The following is an 18,675-nucleotide window of genomic DNA, read 5'->3' as shown; positions in this document are numbered from 1 at the left end:
GCTACAGTCCATAGGGCCACAAAAAGTCGGACATGACTGAAGCAACTTAGTGCAAAATACAAAATAGTGTCTTAATTACTATTTATAAGTCTAGAAATCAGGTAATGTAATTTATCCAACTTAATTTTTTTTCCAAGTTGTCTTTGAAACTTTGATCAGTTACATTTTCACATGAATCTTAGAATCAGCTTATCAATTAAAAAAATGCCTCTTGGGATTTTGCTTAGAATTGGAATTGCCTTAATTTTATAGATCAATTTGGAGAGAAACAACATCTGAACAATGTTGAATGTGGTAAAATTTGCTCCACTTATCCTAGTTTCTTAAGATGAAAATAGAGACCTTCATTTATTTAGGGCTTATTTTATATTTCTCAGTAAGGGTTTTTGTTTTCAATGTACCTATCTTACAAATCTTAAGCAGATTTATCCTTAAGTATTTAATATATTTTTATGCATTTGCAAATTGTATTTTATTTCAGTTTCAAATTGTTCCTTCCTAGTACATAGAAATACAGTTGGTTTTTGTATATTGATCTTGTATCATGCTACATTGTTAAACCATTTATTGGTTCTACTACCTTTTTTTTTTAAAGATTTAATCAGATTTTCTCTGTAGAGGATCATGTCATCTGCAAGTGAAAACACTTTTATTCTTGCTTTCCAATCTGGAGATTCAGTTTACTTTTTGCTTGCTTTTTTTTTTTAACCTGGGCTAGAACCTTTGGGATGATGTTGAATAGATATTGTGAGAGCAAACATTTGGTCTTTAAGCACTAAATATGTTTTATTAATAGCTGTAAATATTTTGTAGATGTCCTTTACCAGAAAGTTCTTTTTTATACCAGGGTTGCTGTGAGTTTCATTAGGAATAGATATTTAAGTTTTTCAATGCTTTTTTGATATCATTTGAAATATTTTATGTCATTTTTTTCTTTAGTCTGTTAATAGATGGATTACATTGATTAATTTTTGAATATTAGCCCAACTGTGCATTCTTGAGATAAGTCACTATGATCATGATGTAGTTTCCTTTCAACAGGCTGTTGGATTAATTTGCTAAACTTTAGTTTATAATTTTTACATTTGTATTTATAAAGGAAATTGATATGTAATTTTGCTTCCTTATGAGTTATTAATGTGGAGTTAATGGAATGAATTGGGAAATATTTACCTCTCTACAATTTTTTTTGAAGAGTGTGCTGAATTGGTATTATTTATTGCTTAAATATTTGGAAGAATTCACCAGGGAAGTTTTCCAGACCTAGAGTTTTGTGTATGGGAAAGCTTTTAAATTACAAATTCAATTTCTTCAAAAGATATAGGACTGTTCATGTTATTCATTTTTTATTGAGTGTACTTTGCTGGTTTCTATCTTTCAAAAATATGTGCATTTCATCTGAGTTGTTGAATTTATTGGCATACATTTGTTGATAACATTTTCTTATCCTTTTAACATTTGTAGAATCTGGAGTGAAGACAACTCACTCATTACTGATACTGGTAATTTGTGTTTTTCCTCTTTTTTTTTTTTTCTCCTGATCTGTTGACTAGAGGTGTATCGATTTTATCTCTTTCTGAAAAACCAGCTTTTGGTTTCATTTATTTCATCTTTTTATTTTTTGTTTTCTGTTCTTTTTAATTTCTCTGATTTTCTTCTGCTTACTTTGGGTTTAATTTTCTTTGTTCTAGTTCTTTAAGGTGAAAGCAGAGACCATTCTTTTTAATGTAGTTGGTTAATGCTATAAAATTTTTTTCTAACTATTGCTTTAGCTGCATCCTACAATTATTAAATAATATATTTTTTATTTTCATTCTATATCAAATACTTTTAAATTTCTCCTTTTGTTTCTTTTTTTGACCCTAGTGTTATTTAGAAGTGTGGTCTATAGTTTTGAAACTTTTGGGGATTTTCTGTAGAACTTTTGTTATTCATTTGGAATTCAATTTCACTGTGGTAGGAGAACATACTTTGTATGACTTGAATTCTTTTAAATTCATTGAGACTTATTTAGCACCCCCAAACTAGGACAGTTTTTGTGAATGTTCTACGAGCATTTGAAAATAATGGTTTTCTGCTATTGTAGGGTGGAATCTTATGAAATGTCAGTTAAGACAAGTTTTCTGATAGTGTTTTTAATCTTCTATATCCTTACTGATTTTCGATTTACACGTGTCAATTATTGAGAGTAGAGTATTGAAGTCTTCAATTAACAATTTGTTTCTTTCTCTCCCTCTCTCTTTTTTTTTGCATATCTGAAATTTTTGCTTCATGTATTTTAAAGTTCTGTTTTAGACATGTAAAAGTTTAGGATTGTAATGTTGTCTTTATTATTATGAAATAGCCTCTATCTTTGTTAATATTCTTTGCTCTAAAATCTACTTTTATAATGTGAATATAGCTATTCCAACTTTCTTTTGTCTAGGGTTACAATGATATATATATATTCCCTCTTTCACCTTTAAGTTGTTTACATCTTTTATGTTTAAAGTGGACTTCTTATAGGTAGCATATAATTGAGTCTTGGCTTTTTAAATGCAATCCAGTATTATCTGTCTTTTAATTGGGGTGTTTAGACCATTTATTTTTAATGTGATTATTGAGATCATTGGTTTTAAATAGATTAGTATTCTGTCGCATACTCAAAGAGGACTCTGCAGATTTCTGAAGTTCTTTCATTGTAGTGCTATCCTCTCTCTGTCTTAAGAACTTCTGCCACTTTGGCCTTTCCAGATTCCCAACTCTTATCACCTCCACTCAGAAAGAACGCTGGGTTGCTCTTGGGCTCCCCTTCCATGTGATGTGGCCTGGAAATTTTCTCTAGGTGGTCAACTGGGGCAAACATAGGACTCATTTTGTTTCTTGTTTGTCAGAGATGACTGTTGTTCATTTGCTAATTTCTAATGTCTTGAAAAATGGTTTGGTTATTATTATTTGGTTATACCCATTTTTTAATTGTTTGTGATGGGAGGGTAAATTTGGCCCCAGTTTTCCAGGACTGATCATTTTGGCTAGAGTACTTCATAAATGGTGGTATATGCTTTCAGCAGTGGGTAAATAATATATTTGTCTCTTTTTTTGTGTGATTGTAATAGCTACTGATAGTCAATACTCAAATCCATTCATTCATTAGAAATTGAAAAATGATGGCTTTCAGGCTTTCTTCAATTTTTTAGCTGGTATATTTATGTACAAAAAATGTTTCCCTTATTTACCATTGATTATGTGGTACAGTTCAATAGGGTCATTAGGGTAAGTGCTTGATTCCTTGCCTTTGTTAGTGATTTTTAAAATGCTCAGTTGATTCTCTAGAATTCTTCAATAGTGAGCATTTGGCTTTTCTCTTTTGTTTTTATTGTAAATATGAACACATGCTTTTAAGTATATTTGATGTGTTTTACTCCATTGCAATTATTATCTTTTTCTATACTCAAATATTTTCATCTCTGGCCAGTGGTAGTCTCTTTAAGATGGCTCTTATGTCCTTTTCATATAGCTCTCTAGTCACTGATAGTTTTTTTCTGGTGTGACAGATATTCTAGGTTCATCTTGTGCATTTCCTGCCTCAGACCTAGAACGAACTAGTAGAAGGAAATTAAATGATTTTAGCATGTTCTTGTGAGGCAGAAATTTTAGCAATTGGAAGCAACTGTGGAAGTTAGTTAATATAGTCCACACATAGACTTCAGACTAGACTAGTGCCATAAAAAGTACTCATCATCAACTAAGCTTCCTATTGTAAATATTGAATGTTTGCCTTGTGGTTTTGTAAGGTGATGTTTTTTCTTTTCTTTGTAGGCTTTGCCAAGCAGTCAGAAGATGATCAGGTGAATGTAATGGGTTTTCGCTTCTTAGGAGGGTCCCAAGTTACACTTCTTGCTTCTAAAACCTCTCGTAAGTAAAGCCATGATATTATTGCTTTTGAAAACTTCTATTAAGAACACTACATTACAGATCATTGCCACATCAAGGATTTCTATAATGGTGATGTTAGATATTGAAAACTAAGAGCCATTATATTAGTCATGAAGATAGGGTCCTGTTTTATTAGCGATACATAACTTTGGTTTTGGGGATGAGGAGGGTTTGAGAGAGGAATTTAAAGAACTGAAAAATCATGTTGATGTGTGGCAGAACCAATACAATATTGTAAAGTAATTAGCCTCCAATTAAAATAAATAAATTTAAATTAAAAAATAAAAAAACATTAAAAAAATAACTGAAAAATGTTTTTGAGATAGGTATATGGTAAACTAGATTTTAGGAGTTACTAGAAATTGGAGTTAATTTTTTTGTGTGTACATATTCTTCTAGCCTCCTTTTGGATATTGGCAAAGATGAAAGTGAATAACTTTTGTTGAGATTAATCTCAATAGAATGAAAAGTGGTAATTGTATAGTCAAGTTTGAATTTCAGATAAATATTTGCTTTATTGATTTGTTTGCTTCCTATGAGAATAACTGTTGAAACTACTCAATGTACAACTGATTTCTGGTGTATGTAGATAATGAAGCTACTAAGCTCACTGGGTTTTATACCCTTTCTTGGAAATAAATTCTTAAGAGAGGAAGTTTTAAACAAATTTTAGGTACACTAAAGATATCAGGAGAAATGAATACATATATATTATATATATTCATTCATTCATATATATATAAAGTCTGGCTGAGTACACTCCAGTTTTTAAAATTTCTGCCATTTGTACAATGACTTTTCACTTTCTACTTTATGCATTTGCAGTTTTAATTTTATTTTTTTATAATTAGAAAATATAGTAAAATGAGGATATACTCTTTTTGAAAAATAAAGATGCTAACAGCAGGAACATATAGACATTCTTATGTTAGAAACTATAATGATGTCTCTGTCATAGCACCTTCTGGAATGTGTAGGTTGGTGACTAGTGAAATAGACTTGGAAACAACTAAAAATTAAAGAATAAGACACAAAAATAAAAGACAATTCTGAGAAGAAAGAGAGAATTCTGTACTTTTCATGGTCTTTTTGTGATTGGTCATGATTGTCGTCTTTACATTGGCATCAATTTGTTTTGATTAGTTTTAATCTTCAGTTAGATAATGGAATTATTTTCTAACATTTCTTTTGGTTAAACTGTTCTCTTTGGTTAAACTAAAAAAGCTGTTGCAAACATTTCTTTGGGAAATTGTACACATCTGTTTGATTCCAGTTGATGATGCTGTATGATGAATCTACAATTGAGACTATTTTAAAAAGGCATATTCTTTGTGCAAATGGGAATATTTATATCCTAATGCATTATATTTATTCCTTTTCAGATGAAATAACTCTTAGAACATTGTTTTTTGCTTATAATTACTTTATCATTACCTAAATTTCACCAAATGTCCATGTCTATAATTGATTTATTGATATTTTCTTAATATATGACTGTGAAGTGAAGTGAAGTGAAGTGAGCTTGCTCAGTCGTGTCCGACTCTTTGTGACCCCATGGACTGTAGCCCGCCAGGCTCTTCCATCCATGGGATTCTCCAGGCAAGGATACTGGAGTGGGTTGCCATTTCCTTCTCCAGAGGAACTTCCCGACCCAGGGATCGAACCCAGGTCTCCCACATTGCAGGCAGGTGCTTTACCCTCCGAGCCACCGGGGAAGCCCTGACTATGAATGCCTTGACAAAGCCACAGTACATAATGGAATTGGACAGGGCTATTTAAATAAAGAATCAAATGAACTGTAAACTGAGACCTGAAGAGTAGCCATTACAATTCTCTGATGGTTTTTTTACTTCAGTGATGCCTAGAATTCTACCTAGTGAAAGTCCCTGGGAGATGAAAGGCAAAAGATATGAAGAAAGTACTATTTTCTGGGCTTGAGGCAGATGTTGGTGCTCCCTACTGCTCTGTTAAGAGTGTTCATCCCCAAAGAAGGAATGAAGTAATTTATATCCAGTATGTGTTTGACACTTTTCTTTTTTATGAAAGGCATGTGGTCTTTCATCTCAAAATCTAGATGGATAGGAAAACCCAACAAATGGAGAGAACTTAGTATTTTTTCTCTAACAATCAGCCAGATGCTATGTGTATCATATATAGTTGTCATCAGATCTTGGATAGTATTTCATGTGCATTTTAAAACCTGCTTGATACTCAGCTGATCTTGGAGTGTGCCATGGGGTAATTTCAGTTCAGTTTGGCATGGACCAGCCAGAGTCGACAAGCGCAGGCAGCTCATTGTCTCAGGCATGCAGTCACAGTAGGTTTTTACTTCAGAAAGTAAAGACTCAATGTAATTAGAGTTTATTGTATGAATTCTGAAAAAAAACCACAAAGCTTTAAAGATAAAAACATTTAAGAAGAAGACAGCAGCAAAACTGAAAATGATTTCCACAGACCTAAATTGAAAATAACACTGGTGATGGGTATGTACATTACCTGGAAGATAGTAATAGATTTACATGTATATGCATGAGTCCAAATTCATCAAATTGTAAATATTAAACATGTGTATTTTTTATATATCAATGATAACTTCTATAAAGTTGTTAAAAATAACAAGTGGGTCACATTTTATGGGAAATATTTTTATAATCAGAATTATAAAATATTTCCACATGGAAGTCAGTTGTTTAGACTGATTCAGTACAGTGGTATTTCAGAAGAAATATGCTGTTGTCTATAATTATATATTCCTGCCATGCCATTTTCTTAAGATCCAGATCCACATTGTTATTTATTACCTCACACAGCAAACACTACCACCTTACTCTCTCTCTTCCTGTTCCTTTTGTCTCGATGCTTTTCTTGATCTTTCTCATATATCTACTTTTATCTGTTTCTTTACTATATCTATTTGTACCTTGCCTTGTTCCACTTGTCTCTTAAAGTGTTTAAAATATATTTTAAAGTTACTGAAGATTGAAGAATAAGATTAACATACAATTGATATGATACTAGCAGCGTAGAAATAAAAGGAAAGCATTTTAGTTCCAATTTTCAGAATGCTCTAAAGATCAAATCAAATCAGTTGTTTAGGAGATGCGCAGCCTGATGCTGAGTCCAGGATGAAATTTCTCTTCTGAATATCACAAAAATAACTTCTTCAATAATGTCTCTATAGCTTATTTTTGTAGTTATAATTGTTATGTAATTATACTTTGAATAACAAATTTCATAGAGCTTTAAAAATAATGATGAAACTCAGCTTACTAAATAGAATTCTATATGAGTCCAAAGCAGTGCAGTCTAAGCTGCAGCTTCGTCCAAGGGTAAATTTAGAGTATCTATTAGTAGCACTACACGTTTTTAGTAACTAGCATTTTCAGTAAGAATTGGACAGTTAAACTCAGTAATTCCGAAGTAAAACATAGCTGAAAGGAGTTGTGGGTTTTGTTTTGAAATAAGCAATATTAGAGCATGTTATATTCTTGCCTGGATAATTCCATGGAAAGAGGAACCTGGTGGGCTACCGTCCACGGAGTCACAAAGAATCAGACACGCCTAAGTAACTAACACTTTCACTTTTCACTTTCAGAACATGTTTAAATATCAATTGAAATGAGTTAGTGGGAGAGGCTGATGATCAGGAAGTAGAAGGGCATGACAAAGCAATGAAGTCCTTTAGGAGAGAGGGGATGGGATACAGAACTTGGAAGGTGAGGAGAGCTGAAAGTTTACTGTGACAGGATGTAGATCTAGGGAGACTTTATAGATTTGTTGATGAAAAGATAGGGGAGCTTTGCTGATCTCTAAATTTGAAAAAAAAAAAGTGTGACATTGGTGTCTTAGAGAATAAGAAAGCAAACTCATGAACTTTAAGCAATGATGAGTTCCCATTAGAGTCTGAGATCCTGAATTTTACAGTGAATCCAGTCATCCTTAGATAATTTTGCCCAGCAGTGATTTGTTTATTGTTATCCAAGCAACTGCAGATAAAATGTTTTTATGAGAATGGTTATAATAATGAACTACCAAATCTAAGCTGAGAGAAATAAAGAGCAGAGAAAAGTGATACATGGTGAAAAATTAACAACTTCAATAGATCACATATCTTGATTAGGTTCAAGAAGTACTGGGAGTTATAGAGTGAGTAAACCAGAAGCACAAAAGCTGGTGGGACGGGGGAGCCTGGTGGGCTGCCATCTATGGGGTCGCACAGAGTTGGACACAACTGAAGCGACTTAGCGGCAGCAGCAGCAGCAGAGAATGAGTGAGGTGTTGATGTCAAGAGTTCAGAGAGACTGCAGATTCTGATGACAGGCTCATCAAATAAAGGTGTGACGTTTGGGGAGTGGGTTGTAAAGATGGAGAGAAAACCAATGGAGACAAAGATTTCTAGGAAATGAAATGTCTCAGTTGTGGATATTGGAGGAGCCTGTTCGATGTTAGCACAATAAATGAGAAAAAGAAATACATATGAACTAGTATTGTGAAATTTTAGAGCACTAAGGATCAGGGGCATATCTCCAAAGTTAGAAAGGAAAAAATAGTCACTCAGTGAAAATTAATCAAGAAGCCATTTAACTTTTCATCAAAATTATTAGATACTAGGTCAGTTCAGTTCAGTCACTTAGTCTTGTGTGACTCTTTGCGACCCTGTGGACTGCAGCATGCCAGGCTTCCCTGTCTATCACCAACTCCCAGAGCTTGCTCAAACCCATGTCCATCGAGTCGGTGATGCCATCCAACCGTCTCATCTTCTCTTGTCTCCTTCTCCTCCCACCTTCAATCTTTCTCAGCATCAGGGTCTTTTCCAATAAGTCAGTTCTTTGCATCAGGTGGCCAAAGTATTGGAGCTTCAGCTTCAGCATCAGTCCTTCTGATGAATATTCAGGTCTGATTTCCTTTAAAATTGACTGGTTTGATCTCCTTGCAGTCCAAGGGACTCTTCAAGAGTCTTCTCCAACACAACAGTTCAAAAGCGTCAATTTTTCGGTGCTCAGCTTAAGGTCCAACTCTCACATCCATACATGACTCCTAGAACAACCATAGCTTTGACTAGATGGACCTTTGTTGGAAAAGTAGTGTCTCTGCTTTTTAATATGCTGTCTAGGTTGGTCATAGCTTTTCTTCCAAGGAACAAGTGTCTTTTAATTTCATGGCTGCTGTCACAATCTGCAGTGATTTTAGAGCCTAAGAAAATAAAATCTCTCACTTTTTCCATTGTATCCACATCTATTTGCCATAAAATGCTGGGATAGGATGCCATGATCTTAGTTTTTTTGATTGTTGAGTTTTAAGCCAACTTTTTTCATTCTCCTCTTTCACTTTCATCAAGAGGCTCTTTAGTTTCTCTTCGCTTTCTGCTACAAGGCTGGTGTCATCTGCGTATCTGAGGTTATTGATATTTATCCCGGCAATTTTGATTCCAGCCTTTGCTTCATGTAGCCTGGCTTTTCGCATGATGTGCTTTGCATATAAGTTAAATAAACAGGGTGACAATATACACCCTTGATGTACTCTTTTCCCAATTTGAAACCTAGAAGGCGATGGAAAAAATTTCCCTAAAATCTGAGAGAAATGATTTTCAACTTAGACTTCTGTACCATGTTAAGCTGGTAATTAGCAATGAATGATGAGTAAATACATCTTCTTAGTGTCACGAGTAGCACTAAGCAATTGCAAATAGCAAATTTATGTTGCCTCGGGTAGGCCTTTGGAATATGGAAAGGATAACTAATAATGCTAAATATTTCAATATCCTGAAAGAGTGTAACATGCTAGAAAGAGTGATGGAATTGAATCAGGTCAAGTTCAAAAGTCCTTTGCTTTTCACATATAATGAAAGGATTGTAGTCATGTATGTGAATAAGGGTTGAACCTTGAAAAAGGCTTTCTTTTTGCATCTATCGAAAGAAAGCATATGTGATGTTGAACTGTGTTAAACAAAATATCTTCAGAAAAAAGAAAGTGAGAGTTTTGCTCTACTCCATCTGACTGGACTGTGCACCTTTGCTCATTTTTCACTCAGCAGATGTCTTTATATCTAATACATCTCATGACTCTTGTGGAGCTCCTGGACTAGTTGGAGAAACAAACAGGTAGTGGACTGATCACAGAACACCTGGTGTGCTTATGAAGAAGTGAAGTGAAGTCGCTCAGTCGTGTCCGACTCTTTGCGACCCTGTAGCCCACCAGGCTCCTCCATCCATGGGATTTTCCAGGCAAGAATACTGGAGTGGGTTGCCATTTCCTTCTCCAGGGATCTTACCGACCCAGGGATTGAACCCAGGTCTCCCACATTGCAGGCAGATGCTTTAACACTTAAGCTGCTGCTGGATTCCAAAAGAATGAGTTTCCATAAGTGATTTTATTTGTGAAAGATCTTTTGGAATGAATAGGAGATTTTTAGGTGGCAGGCATTCCAGGAAGAAGAGAAGTTATCTTCAGATGCTTGATAAAGTGTGGGATTTTTGTTGTTGTCCTTGTTCAGTCGCTCAGTCATGTCCGACTCTGTGACCCCATGGACTGCAGCATGCCAGGCTTCCCTATCCTTCACCATCTCCTGGGGCTTGCTCAAACTCATGTCTGTTGAGTCGATGATGCCAGCTAACCATCCTGTCCTCCGTCATCCCCTTCTCCTCCTGCCGCCAATCTTTTCCGGCTTGAGGGTCTTTTCTAATGAGTTGGCTCTTTGTGTCAGGTGGCCAGAGTGTTGGAGCTTCAGCTTCAGCATCAGTGCTTCTAATGAATATTCAGGATTGCTTTCCTTTAGGGTTGACTGGTTTGATCTCCTTGCAGTCCAAGGGACTCTCAAGAGTCTTCTCCAATACTACAGTTCAAAAGCATCTGAAAGTTCATGGAGTAGGTACTCTGTGATCGTCCTTTAATGAAGCCTCCAAATTTAAGGACAAGTGTTATGGTAAAGCCTCGTCAGACAGTGCTAGTGCTAAAGAGCATTCCTGCCAATGCAGGAGATACCTAAGACAAGGTTGGATCCCTAGGTTGGGAAGATTCCCTGGAGAGGGGCATGGCAACCCACTGCAGTATTCTTGCCTGGAGAATCCCATGGACAGAGAAGCCTGGAGGGCTACAGGTCATAAGGTCACAAAGAGTCAGACCTGACTGAAGCAACTTAGCACACATCCAGGTCATGAGAAAATCTAAACTCACCTGATATGCACCTCCTACTGCTGTCATTGCTGTAATGTGTACAGTGATTCATCAGTATAATATTGTATTCATATTTATCTTAGAATTTCTTAGCAGTGTTATTGAGGGACAATGGGAGTATTATATAAATACACTTAGAAAAAAGTCTTTTGAAAATTAAATTTAGAGAAACCATCCATAGTTTGTATTAATATTGAAGAGGTTGTATATTTAGAATATTACACTAATATCTACTGATATTATTTATATTATTTCTTCCAACTTTTGATTTAAAAAGCATTCATCTGCTTTTCTATTTCACATTTTAAAATTTCCAGGATAGCATAAACTATATTGATGGCTTTGTTTATGATGTGAATGCAAACATTATTTATATTGATGAACTTCAGATGTTCTGACATGAATTGAGACTGACGTTATGCATTTTTGTGCCCTGCTTAGTTAAATGTATTATTTTCTCCATTTGTAGTAGGGTGAAATGGCAATTGACTGGGTTCCAATCCTTTAAATTTATTTAATTTGGAAGCTGAAGTGGTTATTTCCACTGAGCTGCTGTTGCAAGATGCAAAGGAAAAGAGACAAAAAAATTAATTGAATGTTCATTTTGGAAGCTATTTTAATTACCAATATTGTAAGGATGTATTTTAGAATACAATTTTTTTCTTTCATGCTATATTGTCAATAGAGATTTTCATTTCTCCTTTCTGTGAACTGTATACTCTGGAAAATCTCCTGGGCAGTGTTAAGTATCTTGGACTACTAGTGCCAAGAAAATGCTTAATAGTCAAAATAATGCCTTATAAATCTTCAACTCTTTGATCCTTGTTGATTTTTGGTAATCTGAAAAAATTCAACTTGCAGATACCATGTTTATATTTTTAAATCCCCCAGTCCCATGGTAATTTTTAACATTTTGACACATTTTCCCCCCTGTATATGCTGATGAATAAGAAAATAATTGAAGCCTGAATTTGAAAGTTACAGAAAATATCAGACCTATTTAAATGTTTATTATTATGAATTTTACATTTTTATTGTTTAATGATGTTCATGTATTCATAGCAGAGTACTATTTTAGTCCATTTGGGTGTTATTTAAAAAAAATACCATAGACTCGGTGGCTTTTACATAACAGAAATTTATTTCTAATAGCTCTGGAGGCTAGGAAGTCCAAGATCAGGGCACTAGTAGGTTTGGTTTCTGGTGAGGACCTGCCTCCTGGTTCACAGATGTCTGGCTTTTCAGTGTGTCATGTGGCAGAAAGGGTAGGAGTGATTCTGAGGTCTCTTTTTTATAACAGTGCTGATCTCATTCATGAGGACTCCTTCCCCATGACATAATCTCCTCCCCAAGGCCCCATCTCCAGATATTATCACAGTGGATATCAGGACTAAACATATGTATTTTGGGGTGACACAAGTGTTCAGGCTATAGCAAATGAAATAAAGAATTTTATTTATATTTAAGTTTTCCAGTGAGCTTTAGATTTTTAACTTGTTTTATTCTATACTTTTTGTATCAAAATTTTAATTTTTTCAACCAATATGTTTTGACTATCTACTTTTTCTTGATCTAAATTTTAAAATATAGGTACTTTGCTGGTGATTCAGTGATTAAGACTCTGGACTTACAGTGCAAGGGGTGTAGGTTTTATCCCTGGTGGGGAACTAAGATCTTACGTGTATTGTGGCCAAAAAAATAATAATACAAAGATAAATTACACTTGTGTAAATCTTTTCCATATAACATTATAATTGATCTTCATACTGGCCTTGTGAGCTATGCTTTATTTTTCCGTTTGTGTGGATGAAGAAACTGATGGTTGGATGATTTATTTGTACTGAAGTCATAGATTTAAAAATTTACTACATTTTAAGTTTTGCTTAGGGATAAGAGCTAAGAAACGAGATTTCCTTCATAATGTGATGCCCTTAATTGTTTATATACGGCACCACTATGTTGGATCATGGTTGTAATGTCCTTAACTATGAGTCTATTTTTGTCCCTTTTCAATTCCTTTTCTACTTGACAGCTTTTATAATAAAAACAAAGAAACAGACAATTACAAATTTTATCATGCCTCTCTCCAGCTTAAAATCTTTTGTGTTGATAATAATATCAAAACTTTTACTAACCCTTATAGGTCTCCCTGTATGTTCTGGCCTGGCCTGATATCCATCTTCATCTTTGGGCACTTTTCCTTACTATGACCTTCTCTCATCTCTGACTTTTTCTCCCATGAAGTCTTTGAACTTGCCATTCCCTCTACCTGGGCTGTTCTTTCCATCTTAAGCTCCAAGCTTTATGCACAAAATGATTAGGAGTATGAAGTCTAGAATCAGATTAATAATTTAAATCCCTGCTCTGGTTTAGATTTCATTTGAATGACTTTGAAAAAATTACAGTGCCTGTTTTTTCCATCTACAGAAATGGAAATAAAATAGTGCAATTATACTATATAAGAATCAAATGAGATAATTCCTAAAAAGCATGAAGCAATTTCCTGGTACACTGTAAGTGCTAGGTAAATTTTAGCGGCTAGTATTATTTAGCTGCTGTGTTTTATGAAATAATAAAAAGACTGTTTTCCCATTAGTCTTTATCATAGCACCCTTTTAATCTGCATCAGAGTCCTTTCATAACTTGTAATTATTTGTTTTTTATTTGCTTATTTTCTACCCTTCTCACTAGGATGAGGGCCAGGACCAGTATGTGTTCTTCCCCATTGTTTCCCCAGCACTCACTGCTTAATACCTTTGGAACTGAATGAGTAGGTGCAGAGTTACTTAGAATCTTCTTGTTTTTAATGGCTTTTATTTTTTATTTTTATTTTTTTCATTTTTTGGGGGGGGTTACTTTTTTAATGTAAATTTATTTATTTTAATTGGAGGTTAATTACTTTACAATATTATATTGGTTTTGCCATACATCAGCATGAATCCACCACAGGTATACACATGTTCCCCATCCTGAACCCCCCTCCCCCCTCCCTCCCCGTACCATCCGTCTGGGTCGATAGTGAAAATGATCCAAAATCTTGAAATCAGAATGGAATCACAGATAAATAGCTTGGAGAAAAGGATTGAGAAGATGCAAGAAAGGTTTAACAAGGACCTAGAAGAAATAAAAAAGAGTCAATATATAATGAATAATACTTAGAATCTTTTTAAGACTATCAAATAAAGATTGTCTTGCTTTACAGCTACTTTGTAAAGGGAATTGTGTTTCATTTCTTTCATTTGTCCCTTGCCTTTTGAATCTATTGTCCAAGACTTCGCTCTGTTACTTTAGAAAGTGGAAGTCTTTGCCCAGTATGGGGGATTGAGATGGGTCTCCTAGAGAGTTCATCAGCCTCTGTTCAGATAATTCAAATCTTGATGAAAGATAAAGGGAAATGTTTAGACTTGCCTGCATTTCATTTTGTCAGATTAGGGGGTTTGTTGTCTTCCAGGAGTGAGGAAGGAGCTCCAGCTGTGGGCAGCAGAAATAAGATACTTTGTCTCTCCTGGGGAAGCTTTTGGGCCCACTGCCTTTCTTGGCTTGCTCACAACATCCCCTGCTCTCCTTAATGAAACACCCATGCCCACTGTAAGCTGTGAATGGGAACCAAATCCCACAGTTCCTAGGAGGCGTTCAGGATAGGTGTCAATTGGATCTATCTTTCCCCATCATCAGCTCAGCTGCAGGACAGCTGAATTTGGAGGTACTTGTTGGCATTTGGCTGAGAATCCTCTCCGCATTTCCTCCAGTTGTAAATGCTAATAAATGTTTTACTTTTAAATAAAATTTAACTAATAAAACTAACCTTTGATAGAGATGTTTAGTGCATTTCTTTTAAGATTTTTAAGTTGTGACACATTTGTATCAAAAAATTACAGTTGAATGAATACATCTCTCCTGGTGTTGGCACAGGCCACTCTGGAGGACAACTTGCTTACCATCCAGTCTATGGCTTTGCAGATGCTGCTCTGCATCTGGGAGGGTAGCCACAGTCAAGTATGGCAGTGCCAGCGTATGTGCCCACTCCTGCTATCATATTCATCTCTGTTGCTCCAGTAGTCATGACTGCATCTCACCATCTGTTCTCTTGGGCCTGCATCACTGCAGCATGGAACAGCATCACCTACATCTGCTACGTTCAGCAAAGACTGGGCAGCAGAATGTAAAGTTTGTGTTTGGGGAGATCGCAAAGCTGTAAAAGGAGATGTAACTGGCTCAGCTCAGTGTTGTCTTCTAGAAGGCCAAGGGCATTCCCCGCGCCTGGATGGGGGCTCTGGGCTGGAGCAGATACCTGCCCCAAGATGGGCAGACACAGAGAAAGACAAGGTCCTGAGCCAGCCCTGAGCCAGAAGCTACCTTTCTACCTAAGAAGAACAAATGTCTGAGACCTGGAGGCAGCACTGAGCTGCCCAATATGTGTCTCAGGATGCATAGAGGGACAGATTGGTCTGTAACTCCAGGGATGGCCTATCTTCTTCCTCACTGAGTCCTACAACTCCCAAGGAGACTTTTAAGAAAGTACCAATCACCAAGGAGCTCAGAGCCTTAAACACTTCCCAGGGCAGCCAACTCTGTTAATATCTATAATTATTAAACAGTTCTTATTGTGCCTTCTTCCCTTTGCTGCTCCCTTGTTATTGCCTAATTCTTCTGCTATGTAATAGGCCTTCATATACTTGAAAATAGTTGTATATCCCTTGGGGAAAGCTCTGATATTTCTGTGGCAAAATCAACCTTAATGGGGTATCCCTGAGTCTCCTGAGTCAGTGATTGTGGAAACCTTGTTCATTCTTCCACCATCACTCCATCTTTCAAGATCTACAGTGAACTTCTTGAAGGGAGAGGCTCTTGCTTTATTCACGATTTTATCTCCAGCATCTTGAACTGACTTATACAAATGAATAGAAGAGAGAATAAATATCAGTCTGGGTTTTCTGTGTTGGACCCCAAGCTTGACTTAGGTAAGACCCCAGATTTAGAGGATTCTAATGCTAGCATACTTTGTCATTAGCATTCTCCCTTCTACCTGTCTACTCACCCCCCTCCATAATTGTACTCTAGTTTTCTTCTAAAGCATTAAACCTTCAGCGACAATTACCAAGAAAGGTAAAAGTTGTCATTTCTGACCTTGGCCCTACTGTCTTTGATGGGGAAAAATGAAAACACATCTGATCAGCACCATGGGCAGAAGCCAACATCCAGAATAAGACTAGAGTGAAAGGAGCGTGGGAAAGGTTCAAGGGGAATGATATGACAGCAGAGAAGACCAGAGTGTTTGCATGTTCCGTGGCAGGACTACTCAGTTTATTTTATTCCTTATGTAATTAAAAAGAGTACAGCTGGGGGAATGAGAGCAGATATATTCTTGGATTCTGGTTGAGGATGACAAAGTTAAAAACCAGTTTAAAGTTGTAATATATTTATAGTACCATGGGATTATAAATAACTATTTTACATGCATGTATCATAGTACCTTAGGTTCTTTAAGCAAAAAGACTGAGTTAATTTTTATACTCCCAAGATTTATTTCTCTATGAAACATAATAGATGTTCAATAGGATAGGTGACTTTGATCTCAAGAAGTGTATGGTCTCTTTGAAGAGACTAAATATGATTATATGGAAAGTTAAATAAGAATATGTGGTTGTATGCAGTTAAGTAAACAGTAAACTGTAGATATTCTCTGTATAAATTCAGAGACATGCAATGTTGTGAAGTGGTAAAGACGGATAGATAATCTTTGGATTAATAGCTGGAGTTCCAATCCCTGCTCTGTTACTAACTGGCTAGATGACCTTGCAGATTATTTAAACTCTTCTGTAGCTAGATTTATTCTTCTGTAAAATGGGGATAACAGTATTTCCCCTATTGGGTGATTGAGATTTAAGCAAGAGAGTGAATGTGAAGTGCTTTAGATAGTGCCTGGTACATAAAAGGCTTGCTACATGTTAGTCAGTCAGTCGTGTCTAACTCATTGCAACTCCGTGAACTGTAGCCCACCAGGCTCCTCTGTCCATGGAATTCTCTAGGTAAGAATACTAGAATGGGTAGCCATTCCTTTCTCCAGGCAGTCTTTTGTCTCAAAGGTTGAACCCTGGTCTCCTGCATTGCAGGCAGATTCTTTACCATCTGAGTCACCGGGGAAGCCCAATGCTGCTATCGATGGTAGAGAAATAAAGTTTTCTTGGGGTAGTTGAGATTGAAGCCAAATCCTAAAGAATAGGTCGAGTTTAGACAATTGGAAAGAAGGATATTTATCATAAATTCTAGCTCTGACATTTAATTTACTTTGTGACCTTTGGCAAGTCTCTGAGATTCTCTGTGCCTGGTTTACTTTTTTGTAGGAGAAAGAGTTGTTACAATTTCGGTGCTCGATGCGTAGTTGGTGCTCAACATATAATAGTTGCTCTTATCATAGGTGTAGTTATTGTCACTGCTGTCATCATCAGCATCATCAGGGTAGGAGGCAAGAATTTGGCTTTCTGAGCTGAGGTTTCAGGGAATGGAGGGAACCAAGATTTATATTTGGGGAAGGGTCTTATTGCAAAATCTCTCTTCAAATGAAAGAACTACTAGAAAAATAGAAAGCTTTGATTATGATAACAGGGGTTTAAACTGGCTGCTGTGGCCAGGATGTGGGGCTTTCTGTAGAATAAATTTTATTTCATATCAATTTTCTGAAACAGATAATGATACCAGGTATACTTTTGCAATGGCTGTTTTCTTACCTTTTTTGTTTTGTTTCTTTGTTTTCTTACTTTTTGAGTAAAGCTTTTTTCTGGAAGGATTGAATTTTTTGTTTTTACTCTACTGAAACCTATCATAAGATACATAGTTAAAGGGACCATACTCTGCAGCTTGGCACTGTGATCACATACCTTTGGAGTGAAATTTGAAAATGTTAAGTTATTGATGCAGAAAGTCACAATAAGGTCATAAAATTATTTTTATTAAGCCAAAAATTAAATGAAATCTTTGTCCTTTCATTTTGGTGTTCATGTCAGAGTTAGTGATAATTCATGGCATCACCGACTCAATGGACATGAGTTTGAGCAAACTTTGGGAAATAGAGAAGACAGGGGAGTTTGGCATGCTGCAGTCCATGGGATCACAAAGAGTCAGACACGACTCAGCGACTGAACAACAGCAATATGTTATTTCAGCTAGTAATTGTGTTAGTAAGCCTTTTGCTTAATTGTTTTTCTCTTTAGAACGATACCGCATTCAGAGTGAACAATTTGAGGATCTTTGGCTTATAACAAATGAGCTTATCATCCGCCTTCAAGAATATTTTGAAAAACAGGGAATCAAAGATTTCACATGTTCTTTTTCTGGATCTGTGCCCCTTGAAGAATATTTTGAGTTGATTGATCATCATTTTGAGGTGTGTATAATCATAACCCATATCATCTGTAGTTTTTCAGTATATGAAAGAGAAGGGGATTCTGTAGAGGTAAGAATTCTAGTATACATGCCATTAGACGGTACACTAAGTTGTTATTCTTATGTGGGTGGTGGGGTTGTGAATCTTTTCCTACCCTCTTGCCCAATTTGTGATCAATTGCAGACTTTTACAGAGAGGCTGCC

The 18,675-nt window shown here is 35.8% G+C and overlaps 1 protein-coding gene across 4 annotated transcripts in view; it reads left to right on the top strand.

The window, feature by feature from the left end:
- The window catches only part of BBS9 (Bardet-Biedl syndrome 9), a 471,120-nt gene that overhangs the window by 227,447 nt on the left and 224,998 nt on the right, over window positions 1-18,675 (top strand). For all 4 annotated transcript variants that reach the window (XR_011256695.1, XM_069588065.1, XM_069588067.1 and 1 more), the window contains 2 exons: window positions 3,799-3,894; window positions 18,300-18,472. Coding sequence is in view for 3 of the 4 variants with exons in the window: in XM_069588065.1 (XP_069444166.1) it covers window positions 3,799-3,894; window positions 18,300-18,472 (269 nt within the window). In the remaining variant the exon portion in view is untranslated. The remainder of the gene's footprint in view (window positions 1-3,798; window positions 3,895-18,299; window positions 18,473-18,675) is intronic.

This window comes from Ovis canadensis, chromosome 4 (assembly GCF_042477335.2).
Source record: "Ovis canadensis isolate MfBH-ARS-UI-01 breed Bighorn chromosome 4, ARS-UI_OviCan_v2, whole genome shotgun sequence".
NCBI classification, from domain to species: domain Eukaryota; kingdom Metazoa; phylum Chordata; class Mammalia; order Artiodactyla; family Bovidae; genus Ovis; species Ovis canadensis.
The sequence above is the reverse complement of the archived record's forward strand: the minus strand, read 5'-3'. Positions and strand labels throughout refer to the sequence as shown.